The 27,478-nt window shown below is 36.2% G+C and overlaps 2 protein-coding genes across 4 annotated transcripts; one reads left to right on the top strand and one right to left on the bottom strand.

Annotated features, from left to right (window-relative positions):
- Window positions 1-589: 589 nt before the first annotated feature.
- On the bottom strand, window positions 590-16,153 carry LOC131776630 (protein lin-9 homolog). Of its 3 annotated transcripts, XM_066170899.1 has the most exons (27): window positions 16,052-16,153; window positions 15,367-15,481; window positions 14,448-14,480; window positions 13,567-13,610; window positions 12,676-12,753; window positions 12,364-12,392; window positions 11,924-11,948; window positions 11,729-11,767; window positions 10,752-10,840; window positions 10,602-10,665; window positions 9,876-9,937; window positions 9,401-9,482; window positions 9,187-9,262; window positions 8,446-8,541; window positions 7,756-7,793; window positions 7,264-7,358; window positions 6,711-6,750; window positions 6,573-6,607; window positions 5,942-5,979; window positions 4,803-4,846; window positions 4,596-4,676; window positions 3,729-3,809; window positions 3,593-3,637; window positions 3,069-3,178; window positions 1,760-1,829; window positions 1,318-1,412; window positions 590-888 (listed from the first exon to the last, which is right to left on the bottom strand). In XM_066170899.1, exons 7-27 carry the CDS (start codon window positions 11,942-11,944, stop codon window positions 786-788), a joined length of 1,404 nt encoding a protein of 467 aa, XP_066026996.1. In that variant the 5' UTR covers window positions 11,945-11,948; window positions 12,364-12,392; window positions 12,676-12,753; window positions 13,567-13,610; window positions 14,448-14,480; window positions 15,367-15,481; window positions 16,052-16,153; the 3' UTR covers window positions 590-785. The 3 variants fall into 3 exon arrangements, with proteins under 3 accessions (XP_066026996.1, XP_066026997.1, XP_058948836.2); XM_066170900.1 differs by lacking the exon at window positions 16,052-16,153 and having other exon boundaries at window positions 15,367-15,605; XM_059092853.2 differs by lacking the exons at window positions 15,367-15,481; window positions 16,052-16,153 and adding an exon at window positions 15,111-15,153.
- A 1,359-nt stretch (window positions 16,154-17,512) lies between these two features.
- LOC131776700 (xylosyltransferase 1) lies at window positions 17,513-27,302 on the top strand. Its single transcript, XM_059092931.2, has 8 exons — window positions 17,513-17,742; window positions 19,348-19,749; window positions 20,506-20,708; window positions 21,329-21,409; window positions 22,505-22,721; window positions 23,151-23,327; window positions 24,249-24,722; window positions 25,548-27,302. Exons 1-8 carry the CDS (start codon window positions 17,560-17,562, stop codon window positions 26,217-26,219), a joined length of 2,409 nt encoding a protein of 802 aa, XP_058948914.1. The 5' UTR covers window positions 17,513-17,559; the 3' UTR covers window positions 26,220-27,302.
- Window positions 27,303-27,478: the final 176 nt, after the last annotated feature.

The following is a 27,478-nucleotide window of genomic DNA, read 5'->3' as shown; positions in this document are numbered from 1 at the left end:
AAAGGTTATTCCAGACCACTTTGCAGAAAAATTATAGATGACTTTATTCATGTATATAATCAGAAAAATCACAACTTTGATGAAATAGATTCAATCAAAAGGTTGTGCATTTCTAACCACTCATCCAGTCAAATGTTAACAGGAATATGTATGTATTAAAAACATAAGCTAGTATTATTGGTTATTACAGACCCTCTTTTCATAATTTCTTATGAACCTTTTCCATTATATCCATGGGCATTTGAAATGAAGTAAAACTGTTTGTCTCACAAAGTAGCCACCTCTAATGTGGATTGCAATGCAGAGCTAGGAAGTGTGTGTCACCTCCAATGTGGAGCTGAGAAGCATGTGTCATCTCCAATGTGGAGCTGAAAAGCATGTGTCATCTCCAATGTGGAGCTGAGAAGCATGTGTCATCTCCAGAGTGAATAACAACATGGATTGGAGAAGTGTATGTAGCCTCCAATGTGGATTCAGTATTGAGAAACAACCACATCTTGTGACAAACAATTACACTTCATTACAAGTCAATTCACCACAGTATTAACTGCAACTTTTCTTTACAATAACTATTTAACAACTGCATTTGTTTAAATAAAATGCTGAAGACAGCAGGTTTGACTAGTCATTTTAAGTAGTTGGCGCAAAAAGCCTATTTCAAAAATGAAGTTCTAAATAATTATCTAATCATGTTTGAGTGGGATTTTATTTTCATGTCTCAATGTAGCATACATGTTGACTAAGAGTTGTTGTCTACCCATGATTTATGTGCTGCAAAACATATCTTATGAAGGCCCAGCAGATGATGAAAACGCATGTAGATTTCCCATCTGACTAAGACCAGACTGGATGTGAGCTACATGGATCTCTACATTGTTCTGAAAACAGCTGTAGTAAAAAAAAACAAAAACAAAAACAACAATCAGCTTTAATTTCAACTCAATCTTATGTAAAAAAAACAACAGTGATACAACTCCTCTTAAGGTAGAGTTACCTGAAGGAAGGATTTAGATGTTATGAAAATAGTTGACCATAAGATCATTCAACAACCACCTACCCTTGATTTTAATATACTGTGACAAATGAAAAAAAAGTAGCATTGCTTTAACACAGATTCTTCTTTTTGTTGCACTGTGTTTCTTAGCCTCTCCCCCTATTTCTTGACTCTGTTTTTTTCTGCTGTATCACTCAGGCATGTACACCATGAAATAGACTCTGCAACTGCCAAGTCTTGGCACTGCTCACTAGACATCATCCGTTTGGACTCAAAATACTCTTATGCTAACTACTGCAGCTGTTTCATATCAAAATACCTACCTAATGTTTGAGGGGTCTATAGTTTTCTTGATTTCATCCACTGCATCAGATAAAGATTTGAACTCAAAGGTATTGAGATCATTCTCTGCTAATGACTGAAAATATCAATGGAGAAAGGATGAGTTATGTGTTAATTTGCTTTCAGGCAATCTGTACTCCCTGGATTTTTTGGACAGGGAATTGTGAAGTACATATATCCTTAAAGAACCCGATTTGAAGCTGTCATCTTTGTGTACTACAGGTACTACCATTATCACTACCACCTCAACTTCTGCTACCACCAATACTACTTTGGACTACTGTCAATGGTAACCACTGCTGACTACTATCTCTACTATAACCACTGCCATTATTACTGCCACTGCTGTCCCCACTGCTACCACTACTGCTGTTGCTACAGTTGCTGCTTGTATGAGTCTAAATTTTGTAGCTGCTTAATTACCTTAATTTGAAGCATGAGAGAAGTTAAACTACTGACAATCTGCACCAATGGCGGACTTGCAAGAGCATTTCTGAAAAATAACCAGTCCATTAATAGCAGTGATTTTTCACACACATTACACAAAAACAGTTACACAGCTCAAGCTTTAACACACAAATGCAATAATTATCATGGTAAATGGTTTATGCCCACTAGAGACATGCAGTGTGAAGGTCCTGTGTAGTAGATATGAAAAAGAATTTCCTAGGTGACAGTCACTGGCATTTTCAATAACCTAACGGAAGTCATCATCAGAGCTAGGATCTTATACCTTTAGTCTGTGATCAAGTTTGTTCAAAAGCAAATGACATTTGATTGACACTGGAAAAAAGACAGACTTCATATCTAAAAGGTCATGTGATGAGTCATGAGACATTGAGATTATAACCATTTTAAGGCTGGTTTTTGAAAGCCCTTATATTTATTTAGATTTAGTTGAGGATAACAAAAGATTTAGAAAAACTGGTGATGTGTTGGCAACAACATGTCACCATTATCAAATGTAGAATTATTAATAGTTCAGGGACATTATCTAAAGAATGGAAACGGCGAAACTACCAGTAAATAAGAATAAAAAGGAGATGGAGTTAAACAAAAGAATGTACATAATTAAATGAACAGTTTTGCTGGAATGAGTCTTCTTGAGTATTTAGAGTCCATCTCTATTTCGTTATTAGAAGCATCTCTCTTGCTTAACTCCATCTCATTTTTATTCTAATTTCTTTCTTTATAATAACGTCCCTGAACTTACAATTTATAACAATTTTTCATTTGATAATGGTGACATGTCATCGTCAAAACGTCATGTTTTAATTTTGCTTCTTTTTATTATGAAATGGTTTAGAATAGACAGTTCTAAATGCTGTTTATGGACAGAGCCTGCTTTCATGTTGAGCATCAGGCTGATGCAATTGATTCCCTATATTTCCTTCCCTGACCACAAATTAATTGTACAAAGTACCTCATTTCAAAAGTAAAGTACAAGTAAAGAGTAAACATTGCTCTATATATAGGAAAATGGCACCAAACATTTCTGTGAGGTGAGTTGTGCATTTTGCTATTTTGGGGGACTCTGCAACTAGACTACTACGAGTATAGGCTCTAATTAGTGCTGTGGTATTACTAGAAGCAGCACAGCAGTAAGAGACAATTCTGTCTGTCCAAATGAGAGTTTTTTTGTAGCTCCAACCACAGTACCTTTGAGAACCTGACCACAAGCTACAGGTAGTAGTTACTTTCTTAGAACTATGTTGCAGAATTTGATACATACAGGCCCATGTTTGCATTATTGTCTTCCACTACTCTGGCAGCCTCTTCATCACATCTTCTTTTAACACTGATGGAAGGATCCATAGATTGAACTCCTTGTTCAGGGGCCAGCTGATTAGAAAACAAAACCCAAATAAGTATATTACTTCATTATGCCAGCCTCTAAATTTGAAGTAAAGCTGATTGATTTTACAGTGCATTTCTGTGAAAATGGATTGGTTTTCTGCTGTTAGTAATAACATTTTCAAGTAGTTCAATCAGTACTTTAGGTCATTTGTCAGTTAATGAACCCTTTAAGACCCAAGATTGAATTAGAATTTCTCCCTACTGACTATCATACAGTTCCTAGTAATTATTAGACAGGAATTTGGTATTATAACAACATGATACCCCCTTGATGATGAGCTTGTCTATTCTCCTTTCTTATTTACAAGATAATGTATTGGAATCACAGGGGAAGTTACAACTTAATCACTTTTAAGGGGTTAAAGGGTTCAGCAATTACACACGAAAAAATGTTCACACCTCTTGACAATACTCCTGAACACCTGTTAAATACTCATTGAGATCCTGCAAAAAATGGCACAAAACATAAACATTTATAATACAAAATGTGTTCTACCTTAGAGGACAAAAAACAAACAAATACACCAAAACTTACTTTATTGAGCCGCTCTAATTCCAATACAACCGACGCATAACGCCTCTGGAACTCCTTATCAATGGGCTCCTGGTAGGATTTCTGTTAAGTGAGTAAAAATAATAGAGTAAATTTACAATTGATAGCTGGATTGTCAATGAAGATACCAGTTGTTAGTTACAATTACAGTGATCACGAGAGTAATAATGACACAGACTAATGTGACAATTAAAGTGGCAATGATTATGGTAATGTTTACAATAATGCTCATTGTTTTTTGTAGTAACTTAATACTGTAACTTCCAATATCTGATTCTCCCTTCTAGCTGGTAGTGGATCAAGATGACTGAATGCCAGGTGTCATAGATATGAAATTTTCATTAAAATGTTCTTGCTGGCCAGTACTTATAAAGGTTGGTCTTTGATAACGGTTAGTTTTGGTTGACCAGGAAGAATTTGGTGTTTAAGAAATGTAGTTCATGTCCTAAAAATTCACACCTACATTTTAACCCTTTAACTCCCAAGATTTGATAGTTAATTCTCCTCTCTACCTGCTACACATTACCTTGAAAATTGATAGCCAGAATTTACTTTCAGATCAAAATAAAAAACTTCTTCCTAATAAATTTAAGTATTCTCATTACTTGGTGGCTGGATAATGTATGAATATCATAGGGAGAAGTTACATGTTTATCACTTCTGAGAGTTAAAAGGTAGACTCATTCAAAAGGGTTACAACAAAAAAAACTGAAACCATCAACAGACAGTAGAGCTCAAAATTTATATCTCTGTCAAGCTTATTGCAAAAACAGTCCTTTGAAGTTACTTTGTAATTGGCACAGGACACCACCAAAGTTTAATTGTAAATTTACAGCATTGAACTCTCACCATCTTCTGAGCTTGTGTGTTCATTTCTCGTAACTTTTCAATGCATTCTTTCTTGACAAGTAAGATCTTTGACAATCTCGTCTACAAGACAAAAATCTCTCTAAAATAAATCTCACAAACATTAACATCTTTGAATGCTCACATACATCATAGTAAGTGTCAAGGTTTGGTTAGCATGCATATTTCACTGAATCATGAAAAACATACCACAAGGATGAGAAACCTGATTGGAAAACCACCAAGAGTGCCACCTTAAGAAAAATGATACAAAAATATTAGATTAGACTTACGTTCAATTTTCATGAAAAATGTCTTTTAACTATAAGTGAGTAAAAAAAAAAAATAAAGATCAGTTACTGTAGGACGCATTTCTATGGAGAAAAAAAATTAAATGGAGAAAATGAATCTTCATCATCATCATCGCAGCTGTTTCTTTTAACCCTTAACACCCTAACATCAGTATGCATATTCTCCATACTGTTCTCTATACATTTCTAGAGGGTCTGAAAAGGAGAATTTGTTTAACAGTCAAGAGTTTCTTTAGTTGTTCATCATTTCCCTTATTCTCACAACCTTAATGTTTGATTCAGAGCTGATATTTTAAAGAGAAATTAGATACCAGTCACTCTTAGGGGTTGAAGGGTTAACACCATCAGTCTTGTGAGGACTTAAAACCTCTTTACATGAACCAAACAAGTTTGGAATTTATACATCCTTGTTTCAGTTCATAAAAAAAGCCTGAGAACATGAAATCACTTTTTAAATAACTGGGATAAAGCATACCCTCATTAGTCCATGTGTGTATTCAGAACAGAGATCATAAACACAGTTGTGACCTTTAAGATTCACTTGTGTTTTACAGACTGAGGTATTTCATAAAAGCAGTGAAGGACTTTTTCACTATTTAAAGCAGCCTCATCTAAAAATATGGGCAAGAGCTATGGAAACTCTTGACAGTGTCTGAAGTGTACAAAATTGTCTCAGATTCTCCCAACCTATCTCATGTTCAAGCAGGCTATGTAAACAATGGAAAAATATCCTCTAATGTTTAACACTTAAACCCCTTAGAGTGACTAACATCTCATTTCACCTTACATTATTACCCCCAAATCACACATTTAGGTCACAAGAATCAAGGAAATGATCACCAACTAAACAAGCTCTTAATTGTTATTAATAAACTCCCCTTGTTGGTACCTTACAAAATTTATAGAGAACAGTATGGAGAATATTGATACCAATTTTAGGGTGTAGAGGTTTAAGTATCAAGGAAGTAAGAGTACTTTGACGATGGAAAATTGTGCAACATTGCCAATAGCACTGCCATCCAATTTGTTCTCAATTACCTTGTCCTTGTTGAGAGATTGCATCTTGAAGTCGTAACCTTACAAAGTAATGAAACAATATTAAACTTCTTCATAACACGATTTTACTTTTAATATTCATAGGTATAAAAAAATTCCTACATCCTCAAGACCTGTTTTAAAATGATGGTAAGTACAAGGCTCCTACTGTGAACATGATTGTTTAGTACTCCTACTCATTCTATTTTTTTTCTTTTTCTTTACAAAGGGGTTTTGCTCTTACCAGTAGCTTCTTTTGCAATTGAGAAATTCTTAACTCAGAAATGGCCTATTGCTTATAAGAAAAATTAAAGTACTTGTTGGAAGTTATTAATTACCACTGCAGGTGTGACTTGGAAAATTTCAAATTGGTAACAGTTCTAAGGAGCAACATTGTTGGTTTGCACAGTTTTATAAAAATTAACCTTAACTTTACAGGTCTATCACCATCAATCCAGTTCTATCCTCTTTAATCATAGCAATTCCTGTTCTGTGATCATTGAATATTGCCTATTTTGTGTTTTTTTTTTCATAACTATTTTGCAGTTCCCTTCAAGTTCAAGGTGGTTTTAAACAACATCAAAAACTTAAAACAAAATGACATTGATGCAACAGAGAGATAAATGACTGTTACCTTCCAGGTGATGCTCCTATAAGAGGATCATGAACCTGTGGAAAGATGTGATGGATAGGAAAGTAAAATTTACTAAAAGTATCCAGTGAAACTTTGGCATCTTGAATTCAATTTAAGACAATGCTGGAATTTTCTTACCATATTTGGGCTATTCAAGTCACTACCAGCAGGAAGAAGCCTAGAAGGAACCAAGATTCCATCAGCATTATAAAAATCATGAAAAGGCCAAATTTTACAAATGAAAGCGTGATAACAATGGATTAACTCTTTAACCCTTCAGCTCCCACAAGTGATTAACATGAAACTTCTCTTTATAATATCCTCACATTATCCAGCAAACAGGTAATGAGAATACTCAAACTTATCAGGTGGAAGTTATCTTGATCTAACACCAAATTCTCGTAACTAATTTACAAGGAAATGTGTGACAGCTAGAGAGAGAATTAACATCAAAATCTTGGGAATTACAGGTTAAACTCACTGAAGCGATTACTATGTAACTTCTTCCTATAGTTTCCATACATTATTCAGCAAACAGGTAGTGAGAATACTCAAACTTATCAGGTACGATTTATTACCTTGATTGAAAACTGAAATTCTTTTAATCAATTTACAAGGAAATGTGTAGTAGCTGGAGAGGAGAATTGACAATCAAGTCTTGGGAGTTAATGGATTAAGAAGCTTGTATTACCTTGGTGGTGTATATGCAGGAGTGAATGCTGCTGTTCTTGGCCTTTCTTTTTGAAGAAATGATGATATGGGCATGGTGTCATGTGGCTCCTCACTCTGAAAACAGCATTGATCAGTATTAAGACAGTGAATAAATGAAATTGCAGAAAAAGAAGTGAATATGAAAGCAATCTTCACTTCCTCCGCCCCAATTCACATTTATGATTTCCAGATATTCACAGTCTTATTCATCACTTCAAGGGATTACTCAGAACCAACATAATGACCAGCTCCCAGTTGGTTTGTTAGCTGGCCTTATTTTCATTACTGCTTAAGTAACTGCTCATTACTGCAAAGATCACTTTCACATTCACTGATCAGTATTACAAGCTTTTTTCTGCCTTTTTTAATGATTATTTATTATATTATTTTATTATTATTATTCATATTAATTCAAACAGAAAAAAAAAATTCTGTCAGGGTAAGAAAAGAAGAAGAAAAGATAATTACATACCAATACTTCAAGATCAAGAACTGAATGTGTTCCAAGGCCTGCAGGAATAAATAATGCAACTCAGAAAAAATGCAATAAAGCTATTAGAAATGTTGACCCCTACAAGTTGAAATTTTATTACAAAACTATTTCAAGCTTTTGTTATGCTTTACTATATTGCGCATTCAACTGGCCCCTAATAAAAGTTACTCTTTTTCGCATGAAAACTTATCATTATTATAACAATTAACAATTATTCACCAAAGTGGAGGTGAAAAGTGGTGGATGTTTACTGAACCATGAAGCAGCAAGGTATATATCCACCACTTTCAATGAGACTGAGGTAAATAATTGTTTTACTATAAAGCATACAGATATCAAATGATTAGTTTATTTCTTTCAATATACAGTTACTGTACTAAAATGGTTGGAAATTAAACTCTCTACATGCAATTTTGTCTCATCAGCTGCTTGGAGGTGAATAGTTCTTACTTTTCATTTTCACACTAGCCAGTCAGCATGCGTGAAAAGCACTATTCACTCCTGTGGTATATACTAATTATCAATATCATTATTGTTGTTATTATCATCATTATCAGTATTATTTACACGTACACGAATTTTATTACTGCATAGACAATGTAACACCATAAAAATGTGAAACATAAAGCTTCGTACAACTGCTACATTTAACAGGCTCTGGATACAAACCTGGGCGATCAAAAGTAACTCTGTAAGAGCAGTTCACAGTATCAACTGCATCTATCTGACCGGTAAAAAGGCCATCATGAGGCCCACGCAGGCGAGCTAGAGTGAAAGGAAGATTAAAAGTGACCCTTTTACTTCAGAAGTGGTTATCAGTGATTTGATCATTAAAATTTCAACGCATTATTGAACAAACACTAGGGTGGTTGTAATTTGGCTGAAAATTCTGCAAAGTAGTACAGAATTCTACAATCTCTAAAGCTGGGTTAAGGACAGAAAGAATGGTCCCTAGAAACACAAGCTACCTTACTAACAGGAAGTGGACTACATAGAAACATTTTGGAATAGCGTGACAGTCTTAATATTATATGAGGCTACAAGTAGAGGTGAACACTGGGAAAACAAACTGGCCTGGTAATCCTTGCAATTTCATTCCTTGTTGCCATATATACCCACCTACCCTTAACCTTTTAACTCCCAGGATCTCATTGGTAATTCTCCTTAATGTCTGCCATACAGTTCTTGTGATGTTAGTTTGGAGAATTTGGTATTGGATCAACTTATAATCCTCTAACTGATATTTTTCTCTATTCTCATCACTTGTTTGCTTTCATGGAGGGATTCATGAATATTAACACAAAATGGCAAATGAGGATTCAAAGTTCAACCTTTGGAGAAAATACATAAAAAGGCTGAAGGGTTGGGCAGCCCCCCTAAGTGTATGCTCATAATGATCTAAAAACCAACCTGTAACCTTGGTCCCAATAACCAAAGGTAATGGAACCTCATCGGGTAAATCCTTGAACCTGCTAAGTTCAGTAACCTGTTGATAAACATTAAGATAAAAATGTTTTTGACATCACTAAAAACTTACTGTACATAACAAGTAAAAAAGAACCACGAAAGAAATAGTCTAAAAAGATACTAAACAGTCTAGAATGAAAAAAAACTGAAGACTGGCCTTCTTTTGCTGAAGCATGCGAATCTTTCGTCTCTTCTCTTCCAAGGCTTGCCGCTCTTCCAAGAAAAACGCTGGAGAACATCTAGAGTGTATAACCAATGAAACAACTTTTAATCACCATAGTTGGCATCTAACAAGAGTGTAGCTAGCAGTGGTCCTGGATTGGGGAGGGGGGAGGGGGGAGGGGAGGGGGTGTCAGTAACCCCTCCCCCCCTTTTGTAGGCATTTTTTGTCACTTTGAGTAAAACATGGCATGGAGGTCAACATGACAATCTGAAGAGTACCTTCTGTTTGACACAGTGTAACCCCCCTTTGAAAAATCCTGGCTATGCCCCTATCTCATACAATATCATAAAAATTATCTCAGATTCTGCCTTGCAATAAATGAACAAAAAAAACCCCAAAATAAATGGTAATCAGTTTTGTGAAAGGATTGAAAACTTTACAGGAATTCCAGACTTCACCATTCACTAACCTCCTTGGTTTACCCATTAGTCTTCTAACTTCCCTCCACTCAACACGACGTAATTTGCGAGTCTATCAACAAAACAAAGTCACTAATGATGGCATCTTACCACAAAGTAGCACAAAATCTTTTATATTTTTCTTCACCATTCCTGTTTTAGACTTAACCCTTTAACTCCCATATGTGATTCAAATGTAACTTCTCCCTATAATATCCACACATAATCCACCAAACAGGTAATGAGAATACTGAAACTTATCAGGTAGAAGTTTTTATCTGGATCTGAAACTAAATTCTCGTCATCAATTTTCAAGGTAATGTGTCGCAGGTAGAAAGAAGAAGTAACGATCACTTCTTGGGAGTTAAACTGTTAATATGAAGGTGTGAATTTTAGGACATGAACTACATTTCTTAAACCTAAAATTCTTCCTGGTCAACCAAGATTAACTATTATCAAAGACCAACTTTTAAAAGTATTGGCCAGCAAGAACATTTTCATGAAAATTTCATATCTATGGCATCTGGCATTCAGTTACAGACCAACTACAAGGAAACAACCACTGCAAAACTTAGACATATCTGCAAGTTGTTTGCTAATTTGTGATCTTTGCAAGCAACATTTTCATGGATTGCAATAAACTTTAAACAGAAGACTAGTAAAGGCATAAAAGCACAAGACAAAATGTCTGGATAAGCAAAAAATATAAAAAGAACATTCATGCTGACAGCACCTACCTTTAAATTTGGAAATGATTCCCTCAGGCAAACATCGAAGTCGTTGTCACCTTGAAATAACACTCTATAATAAAAACAAAATCAAAGTCATGCATTTGATGATTTTTAGATATCAATAAAGTTTCAAATAAAAGTGCTTCAATCCATTACCTGTCTAAACTGGAGTAGAACCATTCAAAATAACACCATCTTGCCGCTTTGGGTAACTTCAAAAGGTTCTGCAACTTAGCAAAGGAAGCCTAGAGATACCAATTCACAACATTATATTTACATCAATCTATTTGAAGCTTCAACATCCCCCCTCCTGCCAATTCAAAGGCATTTGACTGTTTTCCTGGCACTGGGGGTGGGGAATTTAACCCTTTAATTCCCTGAGGTGATTAACAACTAACTTCTCTCTATAATATCCATACAGTATCCAACAAAAAGGTTATGAGAATACTAAAACTTATCAGGTAGAAGTTGTTATCTTGATCTAACACCAAATTCTCATAAATAATTTCAAGGGAAATATTTAGTAGCTGGAAGGGAGAATTGACAATTAGGTCATGGGAGTTAAAGGGTTAAACCAGCAAGATACACACATTTTAATTTTAAATAAAAAGGAGTTAAAAGGCAAAGAGTTTGCTTTCATGAGCAAATAGCTCAAAAGAAAATTTTCAAATTTTAGAATGATGCTTACAAGTGAAAAACATAGTGGTACCTAAGACTAATACATGACTTTGCTAAATTCTACAACAATTGTTGACCACACTGAGAATCATTTTATAAACAATTCTGCTAACGTGTGGCAAGGGGCAGGAGTTTGAACAAGCCAATCCTCAAAAGGAAACAAAAAACAAGCCAAAAAAAGCAATAAAATGCATCGCAAAAAGGTCAGGCCAAAACCAGCAAACCACAAGTTGCTGACTACAGTAATTTGTTCAATTCCACTCTGTAATTATAAGAGTGCATAAATTGAAATTATTTAACTTACTTATGCCACTTTCCATTGCAGAGACAAAGATTTTCAAATTACATTCTTCACATCAAGGCAAAGTGTTGATCACACTTTCTCCTTTGTTTTGTTTCCTTAGAACAAGACCAGCAGTAAAATCAATAACTTTACAAAAATATGTTAACTGTACCTTGGCAAGCTTCTTGTCTGTACTTCCATTGCCAAATAACTAAACAATCAAAAATAGGACAATTATGACATATCATACACTGTGCCTTGAAACATTTAAAATTTCACATAATTCTAGAAACTATCCTAAACACTTATCGCTTTGTTATAACAAGAAAAATTTTGATCACATACTCATATACACATAATTACTTACCAGAGAAGCTGCTTTTGTCATTCTCCTGTAAGAGAGCAGATATTCTCCAGTAAATAAGTTAGTTCAAAGTAGAAACAATTATTCCAATACAACAAGCAGGGGTTTTATTGATGCTTAAAGCAGAAGGGCAGCTGGATTTTGCAAAGACCCTTGTCTCTCCTCCTTGCCCCTGCTAGGTGGGGTCTAGAGGAGTGCTTTCTCCCTTCTCTCCCCACCCCCCCCCTCCTGCTCCCTTTTGGTGGTCCCGTGAAGAGCTTTTTCCCACCACTCCCCTTTGGTGGCCCAGACAGGTGCTTTTCCCCTCCAAAGGAGTGCTTTCCCATGAAAAAGCAAACACAAACTTTCATATATTAAATCTCTTCATGTCTTCAGTTATGACTAAGGTTTCATCAATCCAATTTCAACCAGATATAGGGAACTATTAAGAAACATACACAAACCTAGTTCTTGGGGAGGAAAGTGAGTATTCCTGAAAAAAAATCTGAAAGTTAGAAAGTCTAGAAAGATAACATACTAAAGAAAATGCAGAAAATTAAGTATAGTGTATCCTGTTACTAACACAATACATCTGTAAGAATATGGCAGTAACAACATCAGTGGCTGTGCCTCATGTACCACTTTTTTTTGTTCTTACCACATTTCGATGTTATCTGTGATCCGTTACTGAAACAGACTCAGCAACATGAAATCTATTTGTTAGTTAGAAAACACTAAAATCACTGGGACAATTTGTCACAAAGGTTCTGAATTACCCCTTCATCTGTGCCTCTGTCTAAGTCAGAATCTTCTACACTATCATCAGTCTGTCGAGTTCTTTTCTTGGACCGTGACTATGAAGGTAAAAGAATTAATGATAATCATTGAGGTTTACTGACAAGAGAGAAGTTGAACACATACCTAAAAAGTTTCAAAACTTCCTAACAATGATAGATAGGTTCATACACCTGTAAATGTACTTTTTAAAGACATGTTTTAGCATGACTCATGCCATCAGGTTGATGTGTTATATCCATTTACTTTGTTTTAAAAGTTTTCATTGAAATCATGCTATCAACTTAAATCAAAAGACAACTTTGCAATTACAGTACCATCACAATATTCTAAATAAAACTGCACTTGCAAGTGTAACATTTGGAAGGTTAATCTATCCAAGTAAATAATTAAAGTTATGGTGCATCTGTGCATTCAGTTCAGGCTACAAGAAGCCAATGTACATCTACAATATCTCCTTTAAGTTAACCCTTTAACTCCCATGAATGACCAAGACAGAATTTCTCCTTACAATATCAATACAATATCAACCAGATAAGTGATGAGAATAAAGAAAAATATCAATTTGGGGATCAATTTTTAGTTGATCCAACACTAAATTCTCTGAAGTAATATTATAAGAATTGTATGGTTGACAGTAAGGAGAATGACAAATTTGAGCTGGGAGTTAAAGGGTTAAGGCAATAAGCAGTGGCTGAGATTTCAAAAAATAGACATTTTCTTGTCATTATGAAAGCTTTGATGAAAGAAAGTCACCCATCAGTGCTCACCAACAGCTGTAAAACTAAAAACAAAACCCTACATAATTATAAAATTTAATAAGAACAATGCATGTGTAGTTTTCAAACTAAATACACATTAAGAGTACAAACCGGAGTGCTACGTTTTGCCGGCGAGCTGAATGGAGATCCAATACCTGCACAAAAACACATTCTGTCAGTCTTCTTTTACAAAAATTTTCAATTCTGTGTAAAGTAAGATATCATTAAAATGAAAAAGTACCTATAGAGTTAAAAATAAAAGAACAGACAATAGAATAACACAATAATTATTGTAAACATTGTCTCTGACTAGAAAAGTACCCTAAGGCTTGCATTTTGCTGGAGAATAAACCTTTCCACAATCAAGATCTCAAAGTCAATTCTTCTCACTATATATATATATCTATCATGCATTTCTTACTATGTTAACTATAGAGAATTTGGCAGTAGATCAGACTACATTCCCTAAACAGAAATTAAATGTAAATAGTGACAGGAGAAATAACATTTTGGTCAATCTTAGAGATGAAAAGGTTAACCAGCATAACACAATCAAACAGATGAAATGTTACTGAAGAAAACTTCTAAAAATCAGACAACAAGCCAACATGCTAGCTACAGAGAAACAAAATAATTGATTTCAAACAAACAGAAAAATATAAATCAGGAAAAACACAAATACCAATTAGTTTTTCATTCATTTATCTATTTTAACTGTTTACACACTTGCATCAGTGTGTATATTCTCCACACTGTTCTTAAAGTACATTTCTTAAGGTGCATTTCATAAGGTGCTGACAAAGAGAATTTGTTTAACAATAAAGAGCTATTTTTAATCAGTTGGTGATCATTTTCTTTATTCTTGTGACCTTAATGTGTAATTCAGAGGTTATCTTGTGAGGAGAAATTTGATGCTAGTCACTCTTACAGTTCAAAGGGTGAAGCAATGCAGATTAATATTCTAGTTTCATGATATCTATTGGAGTCATTACCTCGTAGGCTCACCAAGGCTTCTGCAGATGTCTCTAAAATCAAAAAAACACACAGATAAAGAAATATTCGTTGCAATATAAACGACCTTCTTTCTTGGGGAAAAATTCTCCTTTCAGCTGGTAAGACAATTGCAATATAATGCTGAAATAATTTTAAGAATTAAACGAGAAGAGAAGAGAAGTTTTCTTTCCATGGAATAAAACAAAATCACATTTCTGCGATGCAAAAATTTTCTCTGCGATCATTCCCCGTTCGCACTATTCTCTAGTTCTCTGACCACTTTGACGCTGAACGGATCTGATCAAATTCTTCCTTATTTTCCCATGAAGAGAGTTTAATCCTTGTTTGCAAATAATAGAATTTAGTCTCTGCATGATTCGATTATTTCAAGATGTCACACGTATGTAGATTTTTACTTTGATTCTACGTATAATCTAAATTTGTAGCTTCTTCGCTGCATATTTGATGTAACTGGGCAGATTCGATCAAGTGCATGGAACCAACTCATACTCGCATGGCAATGGAATATCCGTGAGCACTAAACAATTCCAAGGTTTCAGAGCACATATTCCGTTTAATTAGTGATAAAATTACGTTTTATTTATCAAAGATACCAAACACAGACGTAATAAACGCAAAATACAAATACTAGATCACTGTACCTTCTTCCGCCATTTTGTTTCCCGTGGGCGACGCGCTCTTTTTCAAAGCATACACCCACAAGGCATTTTGGGAGTTTTCTATTGTTTTTTTTTTTTTTTTTTTTTTTTTTTTTTATCACTTACAATATTAGAAGGAAATTATAGGCAGTGCTATTTTTTCTTCACTTTGGAAAGGTCAAAATCAAAACACTTTCTAATATTAGTTACTATAACGTGGCTTTAAACGTTGTTTTGTCTTCATTTTACCGTTCGGTACCTCAAAGATCACAAATTGGTGCCTTCGAGTCATTTTAAGACTCATTAACCTTCGGTGTTACGTGGCAAATAAACTGGTCCTAGATATCTTGATCTAAGATTCGCTTGGTTTATCTCTGAAAAAAATTATCTGTAGATCAGTTCAAGAGATTCATTAACTAAATCATTAGTCAGCTAACTCTGAACACGTATCAGGTGTCAGTTATCAGTAATACAGCTTGTTGCGTGATGCTCTCTAGAAAGAAGACAATGACACATATTTAATTTCCGATACTCTCTGAGCCTGTCTCAAAAATCGAAATAGTCTAATTTTGGATCTGTCTTTCACTCAGGACAATGCTTCAGCTCAAGGAGAGGATGGCGAGGCGTTTAAGGACCTCACACAAGCTCCACTTACAGGCTTATGTAAACTTACGCTTCATAGTTTTTCAGCCTTATGCTTTATTCGTTCTGAAGGAAAAAGGTTTTATAAACGTCTCGATCTTGCAACGAGGTCATGGTAAATTTTTTCGGTCAACGTACTGGCCAAAATCTTATCTCAAGAAAAGTTAGTCATTGATATAACCCAAGGAAAGCCTAAATACTAAATGCATGTCAATGACTTATTCTATCAAACGTTCTCGACAGTCTTAAAGGCTTCCGGTAATACGAAATATCTTCAATTGTTTGAAATTCAAAACAATTACCTTGTTTTTGATCTTTAAAGGGCGGTTCAGTCACATTCATACTAGCCTGAGGAAAATACCCCGCTAATGTCTTGCCTCTTGCGCAGATACGTGACGTATGAGGAACAAACCACTAAGTTCAATTGTTTTCATTCCAATTTTTTTTTTTTTTTTGAAGAGGCTTAAAAGCATTTTCGACAACACTCTTTTTCTGTGCAGTTGTCAATGCAAACAGTTTTTCCCGGCTTTGTGGTCTTTTTCATTTTTCTTACCAATTATTCTGAAGTTGTTAAATTCCCCCCTCCCAAAAAAATTAAGTCGATCCAACATGTATTCACTGTTTTACGTGCCCGCCTCCTCTCGGTCGTCATGGTAACTATCATTTGATTGCCAACTTTAATTCATGCTCTTGATGTCAAAGAAAAAAAAGAGACTTCCTTTTGCCTCTTCTGATCTTGTCACGAAATGTGATTTCGGTGATATATTTTTGTTAAAAAAATAAATAAAAATCCCGAAGACAAAAATTATTAAATCTGAAATTCTGCCGTGGGCAGTTCACCGTACGAATCGGCTTTCCTCTAAAATTCCATCATTTCATAGTAAACTCTAGTAATGTTCCAAGGTCTTGTCCCCTCTAATACAAATCTAAAAAAAGAATAAAAGACGATTTCAAACCTATTCAGGAAGTCAGAAGTTTGCAAATATAAAATAAGTTCCCAGAGGTCTTCAGTTATTTTTGATCATTCAAACGGTTCATTATTTAAGCTGTATAAATAGCCATTTTACCTCCCACCATGCAAATTAATCCTTTGACTATGTTTTGTCTCGTAAGACCGATCCCTTTAGGAAATGTTTGTTATTCCATTTTATCATCGTTTTCAGTTTTGCTTTGCATCCCTTTGAATATAGTACTTCCTTGAATAGTTTCCACCTTTCATACATTGCCAACTCCGGACTTATGTAACTCCCGTCAAACTGACTAGCCAGATACAATCCGTCTTAAGCTACGAAAAACAAATCTCTACATTTCAAGAACTACGGCATGGTCACCGACATTCACAGCGTTCTTGGACGATCAGGTATTGTGTACATATTTTTTTGCGGTCAGAACTGTGTCTCTGCGTCAGAGTCAGGCTCTCGAGTACAAGAGCTATTGAGTATTATCAAGGGAACAATGATTTCAACAAATATCTATCCTACTCAAAACCGGTCAGGAACAAATCCTATCCTGCTTTGATCACAACATACAATTTTGAATTTTTTCTAAGGAAGCTTCTTCCTGATTAATTGTGTACTTATTAATTTTTTTCTGCAGTGTTTGCTGTGATCTGATCCGCGACTCACGAAGAAAATACAATCCAGAAGTGAAGGGAAAATCCGTCACGCTCGGTTAACGTCATACAATTTGTCACGCACTCGCCTCACGAACCAATGAAATGAATCGCCTCCCCAGTCCCTTGAAGGGGAGTCAGCGGTAGCCTTAACGTGAACAAACAGGAGGAATCTGTGCTTACGTGACACTTACGGTCATGAAGTTTAGAATCGTTAGATTTATTTTAGGAATTGTAGGTCTTATTGTGATAATTCAGGTGTTGACGACCATTTATTTCTCGTCCAAACACTGGCCAGAAGAACATCCAGTGCATGGGAATCGACATGTTCCAAGATCGAGTTTAAAAACCGGCCCACACGTGGGGATCGAGTCAAAACAGGTAATGAAGATAAGCAAATTTATTTAATTGAAGAAAAAAAAATTATCATCATTTCCGTGAATGACTATTGCTCTTTCTTTCGGGTTGTATTGAGGCATTCAAAACCGCTAATTATTCTAGAATTGCCAACCCACTTCTATAATTTTCAATCAAAACACTGCACTAGTATCTATCAGCTGAACAATATTTTGCGAGCGGTTTGTTTTTCCTTCTTCGCCTGTCTTATTCTAAGGAAAATCCTGACGGGATCTTGCGTTAACAGAGCATGATTAAGTTTCACATTTTCCCTGTCTATAAACGATTCATCAAAATATATTTTTAAGGACTTTTCTTCGCTCTAAGAATGGTTTTTGTAAAGCAGCTATGTTCCCATTGAATAATTTAACAAAGTTACTGGTACTGCTTTGGTCGTCACTCGGACTTTTAAGACCTAATTATTCCAACATCGTGTTGTGGAAAGAAGTTCACCCTCAACACTTCTCGCATATTTGGAGGATCTGTTAGTAAGAGAATATCCTTCAACGTCATTTTCCCTTGAGAGTCGCGACACCCCAAAAAGTTTCTAGATTGTTCATTAGTTATTTACTCGTCAATACAAAATAGCGAATACAGTGTTGATTTAAGATAATCGACGAATAGCGAAGTCTCGTATCTATATCAGAAGTGAATATAGCAGAGAGTTCTAAATCCGCTTAGATAAGCTTTACAAGCACTTAGATCGTACTTATAAAAACCATGTCTATTGTGAACTGTAATCTCGCTGCATAATTGCAGTGTATTATAATGTTCACCGGTCATTGTTCGGTCTAGTAAATATTCCGCCGCGGGCGAATACTAAATAGATCGATACCTTAGAATAAGTGAAAAGCTTTCAAAAAGAAAAGCGGCAATTCATTGAAAACGAATAGAAGAACTATAAGTATAAAACTGCAATGATAAAGTCATCAACATCCCACTGAATAACATAAGTTAATTTTTATCAGTGATTTCGGTCTATGATTATTTGTTTTAAGGATTAAACATAACAAAATGTATTTTAAGTGGCTCTTCGATTCATAATATTCAAATTTAAATGCTTATGGACATTTCCAGTGGCCTTAGAATTGCATCTATACTGAATGCACTATCAACATTGCCGATTGATATTTTTCACCTATAGAGGGGCTTTTTAACAGATAATGACATCTCCCTTTGTATATAAAGCAATAAATTATTATTGTGTTCAAATAATGAACACAGCTGAATTCATAAAATGTGGATCATCATGTTTTCTCAAAATCATTGCTTATCTCACCTGTCCATACAAGGATTTTTAAGAATTTTGTTTAACCCTTTTACTCCTGAAATTTCTATTGTAATTCTCTTTACTATCTACCATATTATTCTTATAATGTTAGTTTGGATAATTTGTTATTGGATCAACCAGTAATCCCCTAATTTAAATTTTTTTTCTCATCATTTTCTGCTTCACAGTGTTTTGACATTTTTTGGAGAAATTCTGTTTAGTCATCCACGAGAATGACCAAGAATTCTACCTTCTTCACCAATAACTCATTAATTGAATTAAAACTGTTTTTAACTTTTTTAATATTGTTTTTCACTTAGGATCCAGAACAAGGGGAACAGTTGAAAAAAACAGAGAAGAATAATGGGCAGGCAGCTTTAGAGCAACCATTTGTTCCTCCATGTAATGTGAAACACAAAGATGCTCTTTCTGCATTAAAGAGGGTGAAATCTGAGAAATGTAGAAGACTTATTTACAAGACAGCATGTCTGTCAGAAGCCAAATTACTATATACCTCTCTACTTGACATTAAAAGAACTTGCCCTGCACCACGTTCTACCAAGGGCCCTGCTAAACCAATTGATCTTAGTCGCACAGCATATGGAAACCCAATCAGAATTGCTTTTGTTCTTACTCTTCATGGACGAGCTTTCCGACAAGTAAAGAGATTATTCAAGGCTTTGTACCACAGTAATCACTACTTTTTCTTTCACATAGACACTGTAAGTATTGTTTGATTCTTCAGATATAAAATGTTTCACCCTAATACACCTTGCATCAGCATCCATATGCTCTATACTCTTTTGTTTGCATTTCCTTTGGTGCTGACAAGGAGAATTTGTTTAACAATCAAAGCTTCTTATGTTAGCAAATGATTCAACAGTATTAAAATAAAGAGAAATGAGATGTCGGTCACCTATAGGAGACGCAGTGACCTCATGGTTAGTGCACTCAACTCCGGATCAAGTGGTCCGGGTTTGAGCCCTGGCCGTGGTCATTGTGTTGTGCTCTTAGACAAGACACTTTACTCTCACAGTGCTTCTCTTCACCCAGGTGTACAAATGGGTACCAGCAAATGTGCTGGGGGTAATCCTGCAATGGACTAGCATCCCATCCAGGGAGGAGTAGCAATACTCTTAGCCGCTTAATGCTAAGGAAACCGAAGTAAAGTGCTGGCCCTATGGGCCACTTGGGCCTGTATAAAGGCTCTACTTTATCATAATACACCTTGCATCAGTGTCCATATTCTCTATACTCTTTTGCTTGCATTCCCCTAGTACTGGCAAGGAGAATTTATTTAACAATCAAAGCTTCTTATGTTAGCAATCATTTCTTTTATTTCACATAACCTAAAAGAATGATTCAACAGTATTTTCCCTCTATAAATGAGATTTCTTAAAAAATTTGGGGAAATTGTAGTTTGGTTATTTATCTTTTACTGAAAGAAATCCTGTAATCTTTTCTCCTTTTTGGTTTAGAGGTCTGATTACCTGCGAAGAGAAGTTTTAAAGATGATACGTGATTTTCCAAATGCCGCAGTGGCACCTTGGAGTATGGCAACTATATGGGGAGGAGCAAGTCTTCTCCAAATGTTGCTGAAATGTATGGAGGACTTATTAGCCAAGAAAGACTGGAAATGGGACTTTTTTATTAACCTGAGTGAATCAGACTATCCAATACAGTAAGTACAAGCTGTATTCTGATTAGATTCCCTTACCAGCAGGAAAAATTGTGCACGATGAGTGGAATACACAATGGCTGAAGGGTGCTGACAGAAGTACAGCATAACCAAAGTTACTTGATACATTGTGTTTGCAACAATCATGCTTGTAAACTATACCTAAAATTTGCAACACTTTGACACACAAGCTCTCCCTGAACATTGTTCAATTGGAAATTTTAAGGGTCAAAACCCTCACTTTTGAAAGAGGCTAATTGCAAAGCCTTTTAAATGAGATTTGTTTGCTTGAGAATAAACGCTCATTTTGTATTTGGGGTTTGGCACTAATATCAGGGGGCCTTTTAAATTTTAATTCAGGATCTGTTAGAATAAACAAAAGGCAACTTTTTGTAAGGCAGGACAAAATAAAGGAAGATTGTGACATAACACTAATGCAATTGTTGAGATTTTCAAACCTCAAAGTAAATTAACTCTTCAGTGCTTCCCTTTTCTCAGGAGAGTAGCAGAGAGCCAGCTAGGCTGGTGTAACAGTGATATACATGTATAAGCATTCAAATGCGCCATTGGTATTTATAAATGGTTATGCACCTAATCAGTTGTTGTGTTCCTTTGTTCCTTAGACACAACTCAAAACTGGTGGAATTTTTAAGAGCCAATAGAGATTTTAACTTTTTAAAACCCCATGGAAGGGAACTTTTAAGGTTTGTGCTTCATCTCCTGATTAAACCCCTTAACTCCTATGAGTGACCAAGAGAGAATTTCTCCTTACAATATCAATACAATACCAAGCAGTCAAGTGATGAGAACTTTCAAAACTTACATCATGAGAATTGTATGGCAGACAGTAATAAGAATTATTATTGCTGCTCAACCAGTAATGGAAAAGGAACCAGAAATCATGTACTACAGTGGTTTGCACTGAGTACAGCATATAGACTTGACTATGATATATATCTCCCAGGCATTTTTTTAAATGAAGGACTCGGATATTTACACGCCTTATGTCTAGGATGCTTGAAAAAAAACATTCAAGCTGTTGCAGTTTTTAAGTCTTCTTAGCAACTAACACAACTGACTTCAACTCAAAGGAAATCACAGAATGTTATCCTGGTAAGAATGAAAAGCAAAAGAGAGAATACTATGAACCATCAAGGAGCAAGGCTGGCTCAGAATAGGGTAGAAAAGAAATTAGACTCAATTTTGTCGATCGTTTCCATTCAACAATCAAGTGTAGCTTTCAACATTGATCTTTTTTCTAACTTCAATTAGCTAATATTTTTGTCAATTATAAAGATGACTTTTATGATGATGAAGTTATCTTTGAATTATTTATCTTGTTTATTATATAACTGGCAGCGCCCGTGAACAAGATGAAGCGAATCCTGTGTTCTGGTCGGCTACCCGAGTGGATAAGATGGGCTCCTCTTGCCCACTCGTGGTCGCTTGCTTTGATCCCGCACATGGAAAAAATCCTTGTCGAATTTTGTATAGTTTTCTGATGAGATTCAACCAAGCTTTTCGGCATTTAATCGCCACTTAGTAAACTTCTCGAATCACGTTATTTTTCAATTTTCAAATGAAAAACGAGCACGCGCCATTACCGTTTCCTTCTTTCGCAGCGCTCGAAAACAAATAGTTCATTCTGGATTTTTATTAAAAGCGAAATCTTTCTAATGTGTAATAAATCCTTTATCGACCGAGCTTCTTTTCTGCGTTTTTATGGAACAGCCATTATCCAGCTTTTTCGACCTCATGTTGGGTCAATAACGCACATTACTTCTACTACTCATTTTTAGGTTTATTAAAAAGCAAGGATTGGATAGAACATTTTTAGAATGTGATGAGCACATGTGGCGACTCGGCGACAGAAAACTGCCCTCTGACATTGAGATCGATGGCGGAAGTGACTGGATTGGTTTAAACAAGAAATTCTGTCACTATTTAGTAACATCAAAGGACCCTCTAGTAGTGAGACTCAAACACATGTATGGATACTCGCTACTTCCAGCAGAGGTTTGTAGATAAAGCAATTTCAAATGAATGTCGAAACTACGGTAATCTGGGATTGCCTCAGGTTTGACTTACTTCGCTCTGTGATTGGTCCAGAAATCTCCCGCAAGACGCTCAACCAATCAGATGTAAAGCCAAAACCACGACTTTGTAATTCGCGTTTTCCCGCGCTCTAAGAAGTTTGTCTGTTTTTACTCTGATCTGTAATTGGCTAATAATACCTTTACTCTGGTTGGCCTTCGCGGTTACTATGGTTTTTGTTTTTGGACACTTGACTGAAAACTGCGCCAATGTGGTTTAGGCTTGCAGAGAAAGAGTACTTAACTAGTTAGGGACGAGTAGGAGGGAAACTTACAGTCACAACTCTACATAAGCAAAGTGAAACGTGTGTCAAGACTAAAGCTATCTTATTTTATTTTTTTTTTTTTGTAGTCTTTCTTCCACACCGTTTTAAGGAATGGTCCTTACTGTGAGACGTTCGTCCGAAGCAATCTTCGTCTCACAAACTGGAAGCGGAAGCTGGGCTGCCGGTGTCAGTACAAGCATATCGTGGATTGGTGTGGCTGCTCACCAAACGACTTTAAGCCCGAGGATTTGCCTCGGCTGAAGGTTAGTGTTAAATTGTAAATGGTTACAACTGTTTGCCCTTATTGCTCCGTATTAGTAGATGTAAGAAGCAAAGAAACCTTTGTTAGGGAGACTCTAAACAAAATTTAAACCCTAGTAACGTTCCTAGTATCGTTTGCCATATTAGAAAGATGTTTTATTTGTTGAGCTACGAAGACACACGCTTATTAACTTTGGCTTCGTGTGATATTTCCTTTGTTTCAATTTGTCAGTTTGAGCCAATCAGAACTCAGATTGAAAAAATATAAAGTAAATTACCCAAGTCGCGGAAAAACGCGTGTGCCCAAGTTGCAATTGATTTAAGTTTTGCATCAGATTGGCTGACTGAGTGGCGTAAGTTTTCATAGTAAATCGTAGAGAGTATGGAACAAAAGCAAACCATCGAAAATTCCGGGATTTCTATGAAAATATTACGTAAGAGGAATTTTTAATTACATGTCAAAAGTTATTCGGGATTGCATCGGTTTTGTTTGCCTCCGCCCTGTGATTGTTTAAAAAAATAAAAGCTCGCGCCACTCTTTCAACCAATCAGATGCAAACAAAAAGCCAGTCACGACTTGGTCACCTGCGCTTTCCCGCACTTTGGGCAGAATGCTTGGTTTTATTATGAGTTCTCATTGGTTCTTCAGAATATTTTCCTCTCTTCTGAGTGGTTGTTGTGATAACTGTGGTTTGGTTTTTACGACACTCGATCGAAAAGGGCTCTATTTAACTAACAGAGAACGAAAGATAACCAGGCGCAAATTTAAAAGCGTGTGGCTTCGTAGCGCAACGGATAAAAGATCGTTCTAATATTGCAAACGTTACCAGCGTTCAAGTCTCATTTTGAATCTCCGTAGCAAAGGTTCCTTCGCTTCTTAATAAATTACTGATCGCAGCTCTAAACCTTTTATTTCATCACAGAGCAAGTCAACAAACTTCTTCGCACGTAAATTCGAGGCGATCGTGAACCAAGAGGTCATCAACCAGTTAGACGCTTGGCTTTATGACCCATATCCGACCGACACGCAAGGATTGAATTACTACTGGGAGAATCTTTTCCATCGCGAAGACTCCATCACCAAAACTAGCGACGTGTTTAGAACATTCTTCCATGCTTTTGCCAGAGTAGGCGAGAAAAGTTTAAAAACAGCAGCCTCGCAAGGAGCTAAAAGCCAGAAATGTCCAAGTGGGAGGGTTTTAGACACTCAGGAGATCACACTACTGAATCAACATGATCAATTTGGCGGGCTATTAGTTTTGTATGATGTTGAATATTCAACAAAGGATGGCGATAAACAGGTCGTCACTTTAGAATCGTGGCTGGCTCCGTTGAGTCATGAAGAGCTTTTGAATCTGAACATGAGTAACGGACCACAGCGACTTGTGGGGCTAGAGGTAACAAAAACTTATTTCCTACCAACAAAGCTTTTTACTGTTAATTTGTCGTTTTTTTTCCCTTAGTTTATTATAGTAAATTTAGTCCTCTTTAAAATAGCATAATTTACTTCATACTATGCTCCATAATATGCTTATAAGCCAGATTGTTCCACGCGTTTAGTTAGTAAAACGAAGTGAAAAAACGAGGGGGGGCTTGGGTCGACTCTAACCTCGACTCTAACCTCGACTCTAACCTCGACTCTCACCTCGATCCTAACCTCGATCCTAACCTCGACCCTAAACTCGTCTCTAACCTCGACCTCGACCTTGACCTCGACCCCGACCCCCACCCCCTTGTTTTTTTTTTTTTGCTTTGCCGCTACAATAGCACCGTTTGCTATTTCGCTCCGTTTTACCAACAAAAGGCTTGGAAAAGGTTACTTTCAAGGCGGCTGTTTTAATAACCGTCGTAGAGGTGAAACCTAAGTGAAGTGCATCCTATATTGTAAAGAATTAAAAACAAATCAGGTGTGGCTTAAACTAACATTTAGGGCCAAAACACAACAACATTTAAGAGCGAGTGGACAACCAGAGTAAAACGGAGGGAAAGTGTGCAAGCACAATCAAGAGCGCCAAGCTCGTGAAAACTTTCAACCAGCATTTGGTGCAAGTTAACATACGACTGGATGAGCGCGGGTAGAGGCACGAAATGGTAATCTTCTAGTTAAACTTCGACAGCAATTTATCAGGAAATTGGATATGCTTGACGACTGTCGTTGACGTTATATTAACATACATCAGATTTGTATACTTGTTAGATCACATCTGTTCCTCTTTTCTCAGGTGGGCACTAGTTGGGACCAAAAGGAGAGGGTCTTTCGCAACATGGCCCGTCTGATGGGTCCCTGGGACGACCCTGTCTTAGTACACCGCTGGGTTCATGGCAAAGCATTTGATGTAAAACTTATGTGGGTGGACCCCATCAACGTGGTGACGGGAATTTATGAAATGCGCGTGGTCGATAACTGGGTGGTTTCATTTCATAAACCCACTTTCAAGAAACCAATGCGGCCTGGAAAGTGGACAATTAAAATGATTTTCTCGCATAAAGGCGAGGATATGGTCATAGGACAAACGAAATTCTTAGTGGTTCCTCTGTCATTCTCAAAAGGCCAACCTATTAGCTCTAATGAAGCTGTCGCCGCGAACAGCGGTCCCCCGGGCGGGATTTATAACGCTAATGATTTCTTAATCGAGTTTGACCGAGAGGCAAACAACACAGAGGCCCTGGCCACGAATGCCGCGGAGAATTCTAGGAAGTCTGGGGAACCGCTTCATGATTGGATAGACAATGTTACAGAATATTTTTGGACGGTAGAATCGTCTTGCATAGTTCAAGGGAAGATTCCTGGTTGCGAGCAAATTCCACAATGTGAATCTACTTCATGGAGTTCAAGGTCACCAGATCCTAAATCAGAAATAGGTAGAGTGAAACCTAATGGTCGATTACGATAGTAAATCAATTTCAATGTAACACTTTTACTCCCAAGAATGGATTGATAATGCTTATTTCTATCCACACCGCATCATTCCGTTGGCGGTCGTCCATCACTCGTATGTTACAGACCGAATTGGACTTCACTTGGTCCAATTACCATTATACTATTTAGTGACTAACAACACCCTCTAGCTGACAAGTTTTGGCTGTCCTCAATACCTGTTTGAGGGATTATGCCTTGAAGGGGCGAGAAGTTACAGATCGAGATCACAACTGGGAGTTAAAGTGTTAACGGGGTTTTTTTCCCATAGAAATTTTTAGATCTTCAAATTACGTTCAAAATGTTCCGCAAACGAAATAGTGTATTTATTATTCTTGCCATGATAATTTTGATAACTGTTATAGCGTTATATGGACTAAAAGGTTACAATTCACTCATATCTTTTGGTTGAAATTCCTCTTAAACGTTTAGAGCTTCTTCGGAATTTGGTTCATGCTGAGCTTTGAGACTGCCTATTTAGGCTAATGCACTCTCCGACCGTAGCTGTTGTATGCACAGTTATTCATTTAAAAGAAAGTCGAAGAATTTGTTTGGATAAAACCATGTGCTATATTAGGGTTTTTAATAGAATAAACTGCCACTCAAAATTTTACACGCGCTGTTGTTGGGGAAAATTAAATTACTCATCTTCCACAGTTGTTGGCATGAGTTTATGTAACTTAGACCCATTTCCAGCCGGAAGAAGATGAATATATCCCTCCAATGTGATGAAGAAGTATTTATTGAATTTTGATAAATGCACATAACTTTGCATTTAAAAAATGCATTTTTGTCTTGTTCAGTTTTCCACTCAAAAAATCAAAGAAAAAATACTTTTTCATGCCAAATTGTCTTGATGGATCAAAAGACAGCCCTAACTTCAAGTTTTAAAAGGCGATGATTAACTGTTAATCACCTTTGCATCTTCAATACGAAAAGGTTAAGGTTTTTACAAGCTAACTTGCTTCATAGAGTAACTCGTTTTGTTAAATTAAGGAGCTTTGGTGGGGCGAAGAACACTTGATGACGCTCTTTTATCTCAGAGTGTTTGAAAAATAAACAATAGTCAAAATCAATCCACTACCGGTTTGAAGTTTTCTCTGTTGTTCGTTTGTTTCTTTGCATGCTTGTTCGTGTATATTTTTTACCCTTTACACCTTAACATCATGCAAATTCTCCATACTGTTCTTCGTAATTTCCTAAGGAGCTGACAAGGAGAATTTGAGGAGAACATCT

The sequence above is a fragment of the Pocillopora verrucosa genome, chromosome 8 (assembly GCF_036669915.1).
Source record: "Pocillopora verrucosa isolate sample1 chromosome 8, ASM3666991v2, whole genome shotgun sequence".
Classification (NCBI taxonomy): Eukaryota; Metazoa; Cnidaria; class Anthozoa; order Scleractinia; family Pocilloporidae; genus Pocillopora; species Pocillopora verrucosa.
This window is presented reverse-complemented; position numbering and strand designations above follow the sequence as displayed.